Raw genomic sequence first — 18,816 nt, forward strand, 5'->3', positions numbered from 1 at the left:
GCCCAGCCATTACTGCAGAATTAATTTATTTTTGGACTTTTCCTCTGGAAAGTAGCTCATATGAATTATGTTTTGTTTGCAATACGTTGCAAAAGAAAACCTTGTGAAGGTGTCCTGGGGGCCTTTCTTAATGTGTCTAAAGACAGGCAAGGCTTTCTCCAACAACCAGTTAGCGTTTATACAGTACATGACAAACTAAGGATAAGCTAAAGGACTTTACATTAGGACGCTGAAGGAAAGGCTGCTGAAAATGGGACTTTGCGGTTGCTTCAAGCAGTAGTAGCCATTAGAAATAACAGAAATGTCTTAGATATACTTTTACATCAATTTAATGTTATCTTGATAAAAAAGGAAAATTCCTGGGTTGTGATGGTGCAGGTCAGACGAACGCTACCAGGTCTTTCCAGGGCCTCTTGAACCCACTACCGCCGATAACATACCCGAGGAGATGAGATCACAACACACAAAGTAAGTGCTAGATGCATAAAAGTATAAAAGTGTTTTTATTAAAACAATTTAAAATCAGACAGTGTCCCAATAAATACTACAGTGGTCAAAAATGTTCATACAATAAATAATCCTTAGAAATGAATGACGGTGGAGGGTAAAAACAGTCCCAATAAATAAATCCATTAAAAACATGAAGGTTAAAAACAGAGTCCATAAAGCTGTCCATAAAAACATCAGCCCTGGTGCACTCCTATGAAAATGGACGTCTTCTTACCTTCACCTAGTACAGGCTTTTGCAGCCAAGGAGGCGATTACTCAGCAGTTCAGCCAACCTTCTGTGCTGCTCCTAGGCTTGGACCCCTGAAGCCTTCTGTGGCTCCATCCTGGTGCTATGCCAAGCTTCCAAATCTAACTGCCAGGCTCATGTCTCTGCGGTCCATAGCCCTTACAGATGCCTCACTAAGCCTTCAAGTTCCCCTGCAGCTGCACTGCCGCTCTCCAGCCTTATGTGGTGAGTCGATCCAACTGAGAAGAGCCTCAGTCACTCCAGCCCCTTGGTCACTCAGCTGAAGTGACTTCCTTCAGTCCCTGGGTGTCGGCCGCATGCTCCCTAGAGGAACTTCCACCCGGCTGCCTGCCTTCTCTCTCTTTCATTCACCTGCACCTGCACGATTCTCTCCTTTTTCATATCAGCTCTTCCTTATATGCCTTATATCCCAATCACACACCGCAGGAAGCAGATGAAGCAATTGAGACAGGCCGCACTCTCATGTGCAGCTGTGTCTCGCCCAATTATCTGACCAACCTCCCAGAGCTGCATGAGCGCACACACCCACCGAGATCGAGACAGCCAATTATTTATTTATTAATTAAAACGGGTTCCTGACTGTTAAGCTGTGGACCTTCTATACCACATGAGTGTGTTCAGACTTTTGACTGGTAGTGTATATTGTATTCTGTATTCATATTTTATACAGTGTATATATTGTAAGTGCCATGGAGGAAAGGCTGGCATTCCAGCTGGACAAGAGAACGACTTCTTGCCTGGTCAGGGGAATATAAGAAATGGACCAGCAGAGACCAGTGGCCAGGAGCAGTTCCATCCTCCACACGACAGGTGGCAGCGGTCCTCTTGAGGCATCCCAGTTTGGACACCCGCAGGGATACATGGGAGTTGGAGTCCAGAAGTGCAGCCCAGTCACGGTCCCTGGGTATCTTTAGAGGGCATTGTTGAGGAAAAACCTCTTTGACTTCCACGTGACCTGGAAGTGTTTTCAATAGTACACACTATGGTACCGGAATCCATTCCCCGAGCTGGCTTAAAATGGGCCGACTGCCTCACCTCGACGAGTCAGAGTCAGAAGGCAGCAGGAGACACTCAACAGAAGGGCAGAAAGAGAGGAGAGAGATCCAACTTGTCTAGGGATTGTGAAAATATTGGCTGAAGATATGGTGTGTAATAATAATACCTTTATTAGAACCAAGGACTGTGTTGGGCATTTTTGTGTCAGGGGCTCAATGGCGCCCCCTACTGGTTATTGTAAATATATTGTGGCAGGAGGCTGGGGGGCAGACCCAGCCAGGATGCCTTGAAGGAGATCTATACGTTCCCCGGGCCACAAGGAGGTAACCGCCCTGGATAGCAAGGGAACCACGGGGAAGCAGCAGGGAGGCTGAAACCTGTGGGAGCCCGCGCATACCGCCAGGGGGAGCCCCAAGCCTCATAAAGCCTGGGAGATTGACACTTCCGCCACACCTGGGAAGGAGGAGGAAGAACCTTCCAGCAATGCCTGGAATGCTTCCGGGTGCTAATGCGGCACTTCCACCACACCGGGAAGTGCTGCTGGAAGAACGTCAGCGAGCACCTGGAGCACATCCAGGCGACTATAAAGCGGGCCGCCTTTCTACAGTCAGAGAGCTAGAATCGGGAGCTGGAGGTGGACGAAGCTCCAGTGACAAGACAAAGAAAGGTGGCTGATGGACGTTTAAAGGCCCATGTAAGGGTGTTTGGTGCTGGGAGCACTGTGTGTGTGCGGGATTAGGACTTTGGGGACAAATTCTAATAAACGCGTGTGTTTTTAAGAACTGCTGGTGTCAGTCTGTTTGTGTCCGGGCTGATTATCTCACAATATGGATATAATATACAGATAGATAGATAGATAGATAGATAGATAGATAGATAATATGAAGGCACTATATAATAAATGATAGATAGATAGATAGATAGATAGATAGATAGATAGATAGATAGATAGTGTGGAGCTCTTTTCTTAACTTAAGTTTTTGTTTATGCAATGGCAATCTTTTTCATTACAATATACAATAAGTTGGAAAAGACACATATGATGAAACATTTTGGTGACTAAGAATAAGGTTTGAAAGCTTTATCATTTTTTTTCATTTATTTCATCTAAGAGTCAGTTATTTATTAAATATTTTTGTAACAATAAGTCATACTCTGAAAAAATAATGATAACAGAATGCAATTTATTGTGTTAGTAGACTACATTAAATATGTGCTTTTTAACAGCACTTTACAATGGAATTAATACAAAGCACAAAGAGGCTTGTACCGGCTCAATGATTTTCATACACAGCAGATTCCAATTCAAGTGATGTGAAAATGGCATTGATTGATGTGTTAGTGTTGGAGGGTCTGTGTCTAATTGTTACATTTTCTTAAATATAGCATTTTTGAAAGTATACCCAATAGAGTTGTACCTAATAATTAGCAAATGAAAAATATCTGTCAATACAAAATAACCAATACTAGCATAAAATCACTGTAAATATCAACCTATGAAAATTGAAAACCAACTGAAATAAGTGAGTTCAAACAGAGTTTAGCTGCAAGCTGATAACTGTGGTTCCTTACAATAATAATCTGCAGATGTTGTGATCTCGGGTGTCCCGAAAGCACAGGTACAAAATACTTTCAAAAGTTGTCCACTAGTTGGAGAGAAAACACTGTTAAAAACCCTGGCTAGAAACCCAAAGGGCCAAGACAAATCTTTATTAAATAAAAGGTGATCCACATCAAACAAAGTCCCGATACAATAGCCAAAATTGATAGACATAAATTGGAGCAGAGGCTCAAAAATAACAATAAACACAATCCCAATAAGAAATCCAGAGGCGAAGTCTAAAACAGAGCAAGGTTAAAAAATCTGAGCAAGGTACCAACAGCAAAGACAAGGGCACAATAACACTCCTCTCCCAGCGTAAATAGTGCAGTTCTTCAAATTCATTAAATAAATAATCCATCAATGAACCTCCAGGATCTATGGGAGGCCCTCCCTTAAATAGGGTGGAGGGCTGTTCCTGGTGGTGAGAAAAAGGTACATTATAAATAAAACAAACATTAATACAAATATACAATACAAAATACAACAATACAGACACAAAACACAACTGTGAACAGCGGCCAGGAGGAAATGCTGACTAAAACATGACAGATAATATTAGTTTTATATATGCTTACATAATTGAGTTTTCCCTTCCCAGAAAATTTCCTTGAAGAATACGCGTAACACATTTCAACAAAATTGGTCCACTGGGGGCCTGGTTGCTTCATGTGGCAGAAAGAGAGACAGAAAGACTCAACTGAGATTGGTGTTTCCTGCATTATATGTGAATGCATCTATATAAACATTAGTGTAAAAAATAAATGTAAAATTTTTGCAATGCTGAAAGCATGTCTGCCAAAAGAAAGGTACTATATAGAAATAAATGAACTTGAACTGTATTGCGATTTTTTAAAAATATTTAGAAACACAATGTTTAATCTATTTGATATTTGTAGGATTGAGGATCTCGGGCCTTTCACTACCTATGAGGTGTCTCTTATTCCTGTGTCTTCACGGCTTTTGACTGTGTATTCCAGTTTCCTTTTCACATCCCAAAGAAGTGTGTTTGATTGAATGGCCGCCCTTATACTGATTCAGTATGAATTCAATGTGGTTGTGCTTATCGAGGGTGGGTTTCTGCCTTATGCCTGGTGTTGCCTGAATAGGCTTTAGGCCCCAGTGACACTAAAACCGAAATAACTGAGTTTAGCAAGTGGAGGGATGGACAATTTTTTTTCCCGGGGTTGATTTGTCTGCATTATACAAAGTGTAGCATTCTTAGATTTCTATTTTTTATAAATGGACCAGCAGTAAGCAACAGAAAGTACGAGATAAGCAGGGAATTTAAAATACATTTTTAGTGAAGCTGTTCTTTGTTTTATCATCCCTGCCAGTTTATTAATAACCTTCTGCTCAATAATTATTCCAACATTTAAGAAGCTTCACCGAAGCATCAGTTCTCCAACTAATAACAGGTACTTACAAATGTTCCCAGACACCCTGACTCATCCATCTGTGCAATTACTTCATTCTTCAGTGGCGTTTCAGAAGACATTGTCACTACCTTTTAGATCTAAAAACAGGTGGAATAAATTTGTGAAATGTTTATTCTGGAATTCTTCTGATTAGGAGCATATCAAAGAAAATATGAATGTCAATTATACTTCAATTATGATGAGTACCGTCAAGCCTTCTTTGAAAATTGTCCCTTAAAGTGACAAATAAATAAATACTCAGTAGAGGCAAACATTTATAAATGATCATTTTGTAAATATTGTCATAAATGTCACAAATTGTGATTGTGATATTAATATTAATATTTTTTTATTATTATTTTATAAAGATTCCCATGAAACTTATCTCTATACAAGCCAGAGCTTAATGGTTCTTCTCTCCCTTTTGCTATATTGTGGGCTCTTCCATTTATTTTGAATTTTTAACATGTTTACGACACCATTTTAAGGGCATGCTTTGGCTAAAGCCGGCAGGTAGTATTTGGGACCTAACTGGGGTAAAGTGACACTCTGCTGGACAGGTCAGTGAAGCTTCTGGCTGGCTTTAGGGGGCTTTTAGAGGACTCACACACCCTTTGGCCGTGTTTGTGACTTCCTTCACCAACAGTGAAGACGCTAATCAGTGGCTTGTTATTTAAGCTCCTTCCACATGTAAATGTCAGAACAACACCAGGTTAACCGATTCGCCCTTCCACACCTGCAGCCCACTGTAACAATCTGATCATTTTTCTGTTCTCATTCAACTGCATGTGTAAAGCAGTTTTACAGACACAGATGTTCCCTAACTGAACTTATTCGCTAGTCTCTTGCAGCATTTAGAACTTAACATTTACTTGCTGTTGCGTTCTTAAAATAAAAAAACAGTGATATTTTAGTCAATGTTATTTCACACTTGGGCATTTGGAGCACATCTGGGACCTTTTTTTGGGGTTGGCATCGGCACCCATCCAGTTTCTTTTCTTTGCAGTCATTTTGTTTTTACTTATTTTAATTTTTTCAGCCACTGGTCACAGGCCTCAGGGGCCCCTCTTGAAAATAAAACCAATCGAGTCTTGGAAATTCATCCCCGGTGCAGTGCTAAGGACTTTAGGCTCCTGAGAAGTCCGTTTTTGGGTAAACAGACGCCTTTGTAAGACAGGGCAATTAATTAATTATTTCAATGTTCTATATTTTTATCTAGTTTTGTTTTCTATTGTATTTGGACCAAATGATAAGTCTTGGCCCATATACTGTATGTTGGCTTAGTTATCCGATTTATTATTTTCAGATGTGCAGAATCCTGTACTAATCAACATGTACCACATTACAATAAAAACAAAAAGAATAATGACAGTTAGATATTAGCTGGTATCGTCCTCTCACACACTGAAAGCTACCTTTTCCCACTACATTGAAGGAAGGCTCATGTGTTTATCTGTTGACAAAAGTGATGCAGTAAACCTGGGAAGGCAGCTGAAGCTTCCCAAACACAGGGCAACAACTTCACTGAGGCCGCACAGATTGTGGTCCTTTTTTCAGTGCCTTCAAAGCGGGTTGCCTTAATCAAGCTGGCGGTCCTCTGGGAGGACAGCATTGAGAAGGAGAATAAGTGGAAGTGGGCCAAGTAGAAGGGGCTAATGGAGCAGTGCCTGAGGTAAGGCTGGAAGACTCACTCTGAGCCCATCAAAGTTGTGTGGAGGGGTTTTGCTGGTGGCTTACTCTGCAGAGTCTACACCGTATTTGGCATTGCCCAGAGGAAACTCATCAGTACCATCACAGAGGCTGTGGAGAGTGTAGATCAGGAGGGGTGATCCATGGGCTAAATGCTGCTGGAACACAAGTTGGGATGTGATCTACTCCGGCTCAGTTGCCTGGGCAAAGGTGTATGATGTTGAAAGACCTGAAACATCCAATGACCCCTGGTAACATCTGATGAACAGATGGATGGAAAAACACAGCATTGCTTTCATTTCTTGAGTTACATGCTTTTTGTCTAGCCAATTTCCTGCTTTTTGCATTTATCCCAAAATCCGTGATGGTTCCTTCCCCACTCTTCTTATTTCACTTTCTCTCTTCATTTGCAGCTGGTGACACAAATAATATGTCAGGACAAGTCTACAGTAAATCAAGTCGGAGATGGTCGTGGGTTATCTCACGCTGACTGCATTTGCTTTGTACTCTATAGTGCATTGTCCGTTCTGTGTATTTTCACGTCTGCTCTCTTCATGAGGATTCTTCACGTTCATTATTCCAGCCATTGTGATCAAAGACCTCATGCTTTAACTTACTTTCCTTATTATTCTGGAGGGATGGCCCTTTAATAATATGCCACCCAGGGATTTGCTACTCAGATAACTTTGTTTTTTCAGACTTATTGTGGATATAACAGTATAATTGCTATGAGCAAGCTTTGATAGACAACTGTAGGTTTCAGTTAAATCTCAACTAGACTTTTTTAACCCTTAACTACTCACGCTGGTGTGTTTTGTACACCAATCTCAGTTACTTTTATCCAAAGTCCTTTTACTTGAACATACCGGCATTATCCGCCACCTGTCCTCAGCTTGATTCACTACAAGTGGTTTCACTTCAGTGTGCCCCCAGCCGGTTTTATGAATGAATGCACAGTCGCAAGTTCCATGTGGTCCATTTGGTACTCTGTATGGGTATTTACGTATGTATGACAATGATGAGATGTTCTTCTTGCAATGACTTTGTCTGCAAAGAACACTTAACGACTGAAGTGAAATGTGACACATGCGCTAATCCTGCAGAGGATAAAAGTGTGACTGGTGACGAATGACGACTGGAGAAGTGGATTAGGTTTATTTTCAGATAGTCGTAGTCTGTGTCATACTATTCTGTAATATGGTATTAAATTACATTAAAAACAGGCACAATTTTAAATTACAATATTTTACAACCTCACAGTGTGCATATAAATAGCCATTTTAAAACTGGTGCATAAAGTACACCGCGCGATTATTTATGAGATGAGAAATGGTGCGAGTAGTTAAGGATTAAAGTTCTGAATTAGTAGAATGGCTATTCATTTTAGCCCTGAGATTAAAAAGCTTGGTTTTATGTGTTCTTCTCCAGCACAATGGTGAGTACAACACAGATAAGAAGAAAAAGCCAAATATTAGGAAAATAAAATTCTACTACCACTTTTTTACACCTAGAAAAAATAGTAATGTTTTGTTTTTTTCATTTTGGTTTTAGGATATTGCAACACTTCAGCGTCAGTCCTGAAGAATATACAGTCATTTTCACCTCTGGGTGTACTGCTGCTATTAAGCTGGTAGCTGAAAGCTTTCCCTGGATTCCCACCGGCAATGATGGACCTGGGAGTCTGTTTTGTTATTTAACAGACAATCACACCTCAGTTATCGGCATCCGAGGACTGCTGTCTCAAATGGGAGTATCTGTCTTGCCAGTTAATCCAAAAGATGTTTGGTATTTGGAGCAGGATTCACAGAGCATGATAAATGATGAAGAAGACTGCAGGACCCCTCACCTCTTGTGCTACCCCGCTCAAAGTAATTTCTCAGGGACTAAATATCCTTTGAATTACATTCATGCTCTCCAGGCTCAAAAACTGCACCCCTTCAGTAGAACTCCAGGCCAATGGTTTACCCTTCTGGACGCAGCATCATTTGTTAGCTGTTCACACCTGGACCTCCGGGCTTACCCTGCAGACTTTGTTACAATTTCCTTTTACAAAATCTTTGGCTTTCCTTCTGGATTGGGAGCTTTGCTAGTTCACAATAACTGTGGTAAAATTCTGAAGAAGAGTTACTTTGGAGGAGGAACAGCAGCTGCATACCTGCCAAAAGAGGACTTCTTCATTCCAAAGCCATCGCTGTCTGACAGGTAATCTAGATATTGAGATTTTTGAAAAATAACTTAACAAATAAAGTAAACAAAGAAAGCTGGAGGTGCAATAATTGTAATCTTGGACGTGAGGATTGCATTTGCTCAATTTAGAATTGATAAGACACCACAAATAAGACTTCCATGATGTTTATAACACGCCGATTGGAATGATGATCAGCACAGGCTGATTGTACATCACCTGGGGTCAGAATTGAAATTTGTCTCTAATACGAGACAGAGGGGAGGCTCAGGGGTGAGTGCTCATGCCTCACCACCCCAGAGTGTAAAGTTTCAGTCTTGGCCAGAGTACTGCCTCTGTGAAGTTTCTGTGATCTCCTTGTACCTCCATAGGCTTTTCTTCAGGAACTCAGATTTTCCTATCACACCCAAAAATGTAGGTTGGATGTTTTGTTGTGTAGGGTCCTATGGTGGCCCTATGTTCCCCTTCATATTCTTTATTATGTAGACTTCACCAAAAAGCCTCCAATCCCATACACTTACCACTCTGTGGTCAGATACAACATTTCAGTTCCTCAGCACTTCCATTTTTTATCTATAACTTCAGGCAATTAAAGCAGTGTGAAAAACCAGGTAGGAGAAATAGCAATACTTTTAACTATTTATTGCGTTTTATTACAACTAGTGCCAAACAACAAATAGAATGGGGCTTTGTAAACAAAGAATACACAACCTGATAATGCTATGTGTGTATTTTCAGGATGTGTCACCTCATATGGCACAATAACTTATAGTTGCATTCGATTCTTCCTGGTCAGCTCATCATCTACACAGGCCCAGGCTATCAGATTATCATCTGGTCTTCTTTCATCAGAATGCAACATGGCAGACAGAGAATGCCTTTACAAGCCTCTCTATTGTCCCTGTGTAACTCCTGACTAAGACACCTTCCTGGGCCATTCACCAATGGAGTAACTCAAGCACAGCTTCTCCAGGCAGTTTATGGCCTGCCAAATGGGTTAGATACATGCTTTCACATCTGGAGTCCATCATAAACACTGGGGAGAGGGTGGGAATGGTTGGTTAGGCCAAAATGAAAGCTCTGCTTTGTCTAGCTTACAAATAAAGACATACAAAATATTCATCAATGTATATGCTAGATCTCACTCTACCACATTGGATTAAGTGGTAGCTTTAAATTTACAAAACTTGAGTGAGTGCAGTTGTGGGCGACTGGACACAATGAGTGTCAACCTTTCATTCAATCCTACAAGTGCAGGTTTTTTGGCTCTTCATGATCACAAGTTGCACATAAAGGTTAGAAAATGAATATAGAAACAGAATGAGACAATTCTCAAAGCAATGTTGGTTTGTTCCTTTTGTAAAATAAATGCAAAATAGTTAATCTTATCAGCCTGGTTACTCTATTTAATGATGGAATTAGAAAAATAAATAGGGCCGAACGGGTGCAAAATAATGGCTTCTACTGTGCTCAAATAAAAGGTTTCTCAAGTGAGAACGGCACTTTTGAGGAAGAGTTCTGTCTTTTTCATGCACAGGTCCAACAATAAATGGCCATTTCTGGTGGCTAGTGAGGTTCTATAGCGGTCTCCTGGAAAGGGTGGTGTTTTCTGGGTCAGAGAGGAAGTGAAGCCACTCGTCCTCTAGCTGGTGGCCCTCTGAACTATGACTGCATTTGGAGATGTTATTAGCAACAGCACCCCGTGTCTGTTTAGGTTGTAACTGCTTAACTCAGAGGTGTCCAATCGTTTTTCAAGGAGGGCCAGATTTGATAATGTGAAAGTGTCCGAGGGCCAACAGCCCCAATTACATTGTTTTAAAATAAAAAAAGCTGCTGCTGTTGGCTGCGGCCCTCACTGTCACACTGAAGCTCAATCAGCGCTAGCTGTAGGTGAGCTGGAGCCTCATCAGGGTCCACACTGAAGGGAGAAGAAAATAGCAACAAGTCCTTTTCAATTGTGGCAAAATCTCGAAAATGGTTGTTGAACTCGCTAGCAAGAGATGCAATGATTACTGCATACCTCTTTGTTTGCACACCCATATTACCAACCATGACATCCTGCAAAGCTGGGAAATGTGTAGTGCAGGGCTTCATTTGAGACAAGTGTCTCTGAAAAAGTTGCAATTTCATTTTAAAGGCCTTTATGTGTGAATATAGTTGGCTCACTACTGCGTTTTGTCCTTAAAGGCTAACGTTCAGTGCATTCAGATGTTTTGTTATGTCAACCAAAAAAGCCAAGTCTGCTATCCACTCAATATCTAACAGTTCTTGCATTGCAGTGCCACACTGTTACGAACGAGGCAAATGTAGGCAAAGTCTTTCTTCTTTTCAGGGCAAATGTGTTCTGTTATTTTCATGACACAGTCCTTAACAAACTCGCCTTCTGTAAAAGGTTTTCCATTTTTAGCAATTAACATATCCACTTCATAACTAGCTTTGGTGATGTTTTCATTTGACTCATGGGCCCACGTAGAGAACCGGTGCCAGGTGGCTAAGCTCTCCTCAAGTTGCTTCACATTTTCAGCACGGTCAATCTCTGATAGCTTGTCATATGCACTAGCATGGTTTGTCTCGTAGCGTCTCTTCACATTATATTCCTTATATAAAGCAACAGTCTCGTGGCAAATTAGACACAGTTGTTTCGGTTTTCAGTCAAAAAATATTGTAACTTCCAACTTTCTTTGGAAGTGGCATCCTTCATTATCAACTTTCCTTTCTTTACTTGAAGTAGCCATGGTAGTTGTAGGGTCACAGCAAATTTTATATAGCCATACAGTGTACCTTCAGACTGGCAGCGTACACCTGCAGAACCCTCAGTGTTAAACCCTCCCAAACCCTACAGCATCACGCGTCCAGAGAGAGCTGTGATTGGTCCATCATTCAATCTTTTCTGTTTGAGGTTTTATGGCAGTTGGCAGACTCTGTTATAAAGTGCTGCCACCATGAGTTCAAATGAGAAACTGCATGTTGAATTGCTTTGATTTACAGTATTTATTCTGTTTGTGCATGCGGGCCAAAAATAATACATTTTGAGACAAAAGGCGCTGGCCATATAAAATCCAATCTCGGGCTGCACTTTGGACATGCCTGGCTTAACTGGTCTGAGCTTTGAATATGACCCCAAAGCGAACGTGTGTCACCCTACTTTTAGAAAAGATGTCTGTATGAAGTCCCTATACACTTGACAGTACCAGTGTTAAGAGATTTCATAAACTCTTGGGTGAAAGTAAAACAACAAAGTGAGTTTAAGTGTCATGAAGAACGACTTTCCAGATGTGAGTCTTAATGTTGACTGACTCCATAATGGCGGCAGCTCCAGTTATGAGGTGTGTCCAGGTGAGTGGGGACCAGAAGTGACATTACTCCCCAATCTGAAGATAGTATGAGAAAATAGGCATTAGGTGACAGGGTCAACAACCCACAGCCCCGGATGGTATTACTGGTTGATGAGTCCTAAATTTATCTCCCAAGCATACATGTGTGACACTATGTAAGACTCCCAGGCGACACTTTAGATTTCACAAATTTGAATCTCAGATGTATATTCCCAAGCAGCTTATAACATAAATCTACACTACATATGGAAATGAATGCAGTGCACAACAAGCAGAAGCAAATTCAGTGAATATGTGGATAGTAATAAACTGGAACGTCATAAGCCCTGAACTATTAAACAGATCTTCCAGCATACTAATTCCACACTGCCAAGGAAGAAATACACGGGGCCGGCCGCCTATTGAAAGAGCAGGGTTATGAAATACAGGACAGAGGGAGTGTCATTTTGCAGAGTGTGCAGGTAACTTTTCCACACAATGCCAGATGCTGATGGCGTATGGTAACGTACGTCTCAAGGCAACTATAGTGGCTTTAGACTTCATGGGGGCGAACAGGGCACCTTGAAGTGAAAGATGGGAAAGCAAGGGAGGATTCTATAGGGAATCATGGAGGGGGATATTGGAACACAGCCATGACAAAATAGGACAGAGGTTGAAAGCCCAATGGTATAGTTCAGGATCAGGCAGTGCTTCACCTGCACTCAATTTACCTCAAACCGAGGTTGAATGTTTAAGGTCTGGTATCTTGCAATTCCAGAGGAACCTTCGGACCAATATTTAGTAGGAGGTGGAAGTGGCAGCATGGAGTTAATGAAGTTGAAGTGGGGTACAATATTCACATTTTGATAATGGGCAAACGAGATTGAAAAGAGAGGGTGAGTTTGGACCAGGTATTTATGGAAGCTTTCGCATGAGCAAAGATGCGGAGATAATTATTAGAGGATATGTCTAAGATTGAGGCAGTAATATCAACTCCCAAATATCTTATACTGCTAGATACAGGGATGACAAATGGTAGGGAGAATTGACAGCACATATCATTTAGGGGAAAAAGAGATGATTTAGACCAATTAAATTTGTAATCGGACAGGGCTTTGAAACATGCAAGGAATGTCAGTCGGGGCATTACCTGGGTAGAGGAGGATGTCGTCAGCATATAAGGATATTATATGACTGGTATTTGAAATTGTAATATGAGTCAGGATCTGGGAATTATGGATGGCAATTGCAGGCGGATCAAGAGATAATTTGAAGAGTAAAGGAGACAAAGGGCAGCCTTGCCTAGTTCCCCTGCTAATGGAGAAGGAAAGTGAGATATTTGAAGTAGACAAGAGAACTGCAGAGGAGGAGGAGTAAAGAGTTTTAACCTGATTTATAAGATTTGAACCAAAGCCTATTCTGTCCATGACTTTCCAAAAAATCTGCCAATTCATGCAATCAAAAGCCTTTTCAGCATCCAGGAAAAGGAGTGCAGCAGGGCTAGGAAGGGAGGGAGCTGAATTAATGACAACTATGAACAGAGTTATGACAACTCTAATCATAAGAGGACGTGCCATGTAGTACAATGCACACCATCTTCAGGAGACCCCAAAAAAGCAAAAGAACACTAAGAAGGGCTTAGCTGGGCCTAAATGACCATTTTTAAAGCTAAGCAACTTTTGCTAAATGCAGATGTTCACAGAACTCACATGCAAGTATTTGCTTAAACAAATGATACACTAAATGGCTGCACAAAATAGAAAAAGTGCAAAACAATAATGCAACAATATTTAGATTTCTAAAGTTGAACTAACTTGTTTTTAAACAATACTCGACAACTACAGTAAAAAACAAAAAGACAAAGCAGAAATATTGAACAATACAGATATGTTTAATTTTAGTATAGCCTTAATAAAAATTAAACATATAGCAGATTTGCTTTTCACATCCCCATATTAAGAGATGTTTTTCACATTTATTTTTTAATTTATTAGTAGCTTGTATGTGAAGCTTCATGGCCAGTGGTGTCTCTGATGGTACCATCTAGATATCAGGGTGAATGGTGTCGTTATGCATTTTAAATGTCAGTTATCTCCAGCAACCAAGCTCCTCTAGCATGCTGTTTTACAAAACAAATAACAAATGAAGCAATTTTCTCTGCAGTTTCGCTGACTTCTTGGTGCAATGCTTGATTTACAGTTGCTTCAGGGAGCAGTTTTCTTGAACACGGATTTTTATTTACAGTGAACAAGAAACACACAGCGTAAGCAGATGACTTCAGTTATCTATTACATGGGATGTGTGTTTTAAAGGAATACGCCACTCCAAAATGATATTCTTGTGTGTTTCTTTCCTCATGTAGTTTGTGGCAATGGCTGAGAAAAAAATGTTAATCTCATATTTTCATGCAGAACAGAGATAACAAAGTTTCTAATAGAATAGTCATCTATGAAACAGTGGCCCTAAAGCTTAAACTGTTAATGGGGCCTCTTTAAAACCAGCAATGGGGTCTGGGCAGTCACTGCTATCTTCTTCAATAGGGTTGTTTCATAACAGATCACCTTAATGTTTTTTAATATATAGCTGCTACATCTCAGAATATGATTAAAATCGCTTTGCTGGATTCACTGATGTGAATATAAGTTTCCAAGGCCTTTTAATTTTCAAATTATGGGGATATGGGGAAAATTAGGAAAATATTATATACGCTGATGTTACATCATAGGATTATGAAATAAAATCAAAGTCAATATAATATTTAATTTTAGACATTGGGGACTGCAGAGGGCGCACCAGCTCCTTAAACCTGACACAGATAGATCCAGACACCAGTTCTAAAGCACAACACTGACTTTATTTTGATTTTGGAAACATTTCCCAAGTTTCCCACCTGCACAGCACAGTCACAGTAAGCACCAAGTACAATAATAAAAAGTACAGAGTACTTCTTTCTCTTCTCTCTCTCTCTCCTCCCACCTCCAGTCTTCCTCCAGTAAGCTTCATCTTCTCTCCTCCGATTGGCTCCTTGATGTGAATCAGGCAGCTCCTTTTATCCAATCCCCAGGAGGGCTTCTGGTGATATGATGCTGCAGCTCTGAAGCACTTCTGGGTGAGCTTGGAACCTTATGGAGCTGGGACTCCCAAATCCCACAGCTCCCCCTGGTGGCATCCACAGGACCCAGCAAGACTGTCTCCTGGGGCTACAATACCTGGCCTGCCTTGTGGGTACTCATGCAGTGATCTGAGCCTGGGGTTGCTGCCATCTAGACAAGCTTTGTGTAAGCTGTCTAACCCGTCCTTCCATCTTGAGGGTGTCCTGGCCTGGCCAAACTCCCAGTCATCCCTCAAAAATACTCATTTTTCTGTGTTGTTTTAACGACACATTGATATGTGAGCTTCCTTGCAATGTCATTTTCTAGAGACAATATGCATAAAGAATTTAAGTGCTCTTTAGTCATAGTAGACTGAAATTCATTTTTTGTAAAGGACTAACTAATGTACTTGTCACAGACAGGCAGTAGAATAATTCAATAATGTTTTCTATCACTTGCCCTGCAATCACCTACAGCGCTTTTCCTCTGTATTCGTGTGTGTTGAACTTCTCCTCACCGGCGCTCTCTCTGTCGAGCTTGTTCTTGTACAGCCTGCTTTTCATTATCTTCTAGATGCCTCTCTCAATCACATCCTTTCCGCTTGTATACTTTCTGCGTCTCAGACTCGTATTTCCTCTTTCTTCATGTCCCCAATGCCAAACTGACCAATCACACCAAAGCCAAACTGACCAATCAGATTGCTCTTAGGTACTGGTCACACAGACCTTAGTGTTTAATTATATAGCAGACAGCTTTGGACAATTCCTTTCTTCATCACATCTCATGATAGGCATTGTCAAGTATAGCTAAAGTGCAATTGTAATTTTGGGGAACACTACAAGTAGTTGTTGCTCACAAATAAGCTAAAAAACTTCTGCATTTTAAATGGTGTTTTCTTCTGAGTTCTGGGATTTCCTAAGACTCATTAGACTGTTGGCAGCAGAGCAGATCATTTCTATTGCCGAGTCCCTGTTTGCAAAGTGTTATGAACTAGGAGTCCCAAAACTCATTAATCCCAAAACACTTCCATAAAATTCCCAGTAGAGATGGATATCACTGTCAAACCCCAGCTAGTAATAAGGGCAAACGCGGAGTCTTTGTAAATGAAAAAGATTTATTCTTCACAAAAAATGCTGCTCCACAAAAGTGAAGTTCTATAGGAGCACAGAAGGCAAAAAAGGATTTTCCTGTAACATAAAAGGCAATCCATGCAAACAAGGCCCTATACAGAAATTCAAAGAATGATCAAAAACAGAGCAATAAGGTAAAAATCCAAAGAGTCACAAAAGCACAGCACTATACTAAGATACTTTTACCAAACTGCCAAGCGCAATAAACTGCCAGGAACAGTGGATTTATAGGGCAGAGGTCAGGTCCTGACTGTGATTGGCAGGTGGTGTCTCTTGGGGTGCAACCAACGAAACACTTGGAATGTAACACATGTCCTTAAAATCAATCAATCCATCCATCCATTATCCAACCCGCTATCTCCTAACTACAGGGTCACGGGGATCTGCAGGAGCCGATCCCAGCCAACACAGGGTTCAAGGCAGGAAACAAACCCTGGGCAGGGCGCTAGCCCACCGCAGGTCAAAATCAATAACAAATAATAATGCACATAATCAACAAAAGTAACATGCATATAAATAAAGGATGAACTAAACAGATATTAGACAAGAATTTGAATCCCCATTAGGGAAGACTCCTGGCTGAAATGTAACACAGAAGAAATGTAACTCCCTAAGCAGTAACTTGAATGAATTCTGACAGTCAATATTACTATGTCTAGGTCACACATTTTAGTTTTAATTGGAATGTGCTGAATTTTACAGAGTGGCTTATTCACATAAATGTCTCATCATATCAGATAAAATCTGTCCAACATTAAAAGAACAACTTCAATAAGAAGTTTAAACTCGTTTTCCACAATACACAAAATGCCACAATACCCGAGTGTGCCGTGCCTCTCCATGAGATGTGTTCATCCAACTTTTTTGAAATTGGTTGAGCATTCCTTGTTATTTAGAGGCAGGCCAGCTCTGAAACTTTTCCATCTTTCTTTTATCCATCATTATTTCACACTCCTCCAATAAGATGTAACAGAGCTCCTCAGGCGCTAGTGATTGCAGTGCAGTAGACGTGGCTCAGGTTGTTAGATTTTTATTCAAATACAATACAATACATTCATCCATCCATATATCCTAACTACAGGGTCAAGGGGGTCTGCTGAAGCCAATCCCAGCCAACACAGGGCGCAAGGCAGGAAATAAACGCTGGGCAGGACACCAGCCCACTGCAGGGTGCACACACACACACTAGGGACAATTTAGGATCACCAATGCACCTAACCTGCATGTCTTTGTACTATGGGGAGGAAACCGGAGTACCCGGCGGAAACCCATGCAGACACGGAAAGAACATGCAAACTCCACACAGGGAGGACCTGAGAATCAAACCCAGGTCTCTCAAATTGCGAGGCAGCAGCGCTACCCACTGTGCCACCGTGCCACCCCAAAAACAATGCAATACAATTTATTGTTTGTATAGCCCAAAATCACACAAGAAGTGCTGCAATGAGCTTTAACAGGCCCTGCCTCTTGACAGCCCCCCAGCCTTGGCTCTCTAAGAACACCAGAAAAACTCCCCAAAAAAACCCTTGAAGGGAAAAAATGGAAGAAACCTTGGGAAAGGCAGTTCAAAGAGAGACCACTTTCCAGGTAGGTTGGGTGTGCAGTGGGAGTCAAAAATATGGGGGTCAATACAACACAGTACAATAAACAGAACAGAACAAATCCTCAATACAGTATAAAAATAAAAATTTTAGAAGTACAGAGCAGAATTTGGATTTGAGTCCTGGAGACCTCATCCATTAAGCTGCCACCCCCCATTTGGCCATTCCACAGTTGAAATAGCACTAATCCGATGAAATCCCACAATTCCTTCGATCCTCCATCAAGGATGACTTTACCTTAGGCAGGCAAAATAACTTGGCAGGTGGGCCGTGGCACAGAATGCCACATTTGAGTACCAAGAAGAGAAACAGAATTGGTGAGGGTTAGCATCCAGTTATAACTATCATGTTACTTATGTTTTAGTGCTAATGACTAACAACAGAGATGCAGTCTGTACAGTTAATCAGCAGCTCTAGTCAGGATATGCTAAACTGAAGTAGTGAGTCTTCAGCCGGGATTTAAAAGCTGAGACAGAAGGGGCATCTCTTATAGCACCAGGCTGACCATTCCACAGTTTAGGGGCCCTGTAACTAAAAGCTCGACCTCCCACTGTTATTTTATTAATCCTTGGAATCATAAGCAGACCAGCATCTTGAGATCTTAATGTGCGCTCTGGTTTGTAAGTCATGATAAGTTCAGACAAGTAAGCCGGACCTTGGCCATTTAATGCTTTATATGTTAAAAGGAGGATTTTGGAATCTGCCCTAAACTTAACCGGGAGCCAGTGTAAAGATTTAAGAACTGGAGTTATGTGTTCATATTTTCTTGTTCTTGTAATAATTCTTGCAGCAGCATTTTGGATTAACTGGAGGCTGTATAGAGAACAGTTTGAACATCCAGTGAACACCGCATTGCAGTAGTCAATCCTACTAGAAATAAATGCATGAATTAATTTCTCAGAATCCTGTTTATTTAGAAAGTGCCTTAATTTCCCAACATTTTTAAGATGGAAGAAACATGATTTGGACAACTTTGTAATATGCGCTTTAAATGACATGCTAGAGTCAAAGATAACTCCTAGATTGCGGGCTGA

General features: G+C 40.9%; 1 protein-coding gene across 1 annotated transcript in view; it reads left to right on the forward strand.

The window, feature by feature from the left end:
- The first annotated feature begins 708 nt into the window (after window positions 1-708).
- Window positions 709-18,816, forward strand: part of LOC120515516 (molybdenum cofactor sulfurase-like) — a 265,356-nt gene continuing 247,248 nt past the window's right edge. The window contains exons 1-3 of the mRNA XM_039736577.1: window positions 709-961; window positions 7,889-7,895; window positions 8,012-8,662. Coding sequence (XP_039592511.1) covers window positions 709-961; window positions 7,889-7,895; window positions 8,012-8,662 — 911 coding nt within the window. The remainder of the gene's footprint in view (window positions 962-7,888; window positions 7,896-8,011; window positions 8,663-18,816) is intronic.

This window comes from Polypterus senegalus, chromosome 15 (genome assembly GCF_016835505.1).
Source record: "Polypterus senegalus isolate Bchr_013 chromosome 15, ASM1683550v1, whole genome shotgun sequence".
NCBI classification, from domain to species: Eukaryota; Metazoa; Chordata; class Cladistia; order Polypteriformes; family Polypteridae; genus Polypterus; species Polypterus senegalus.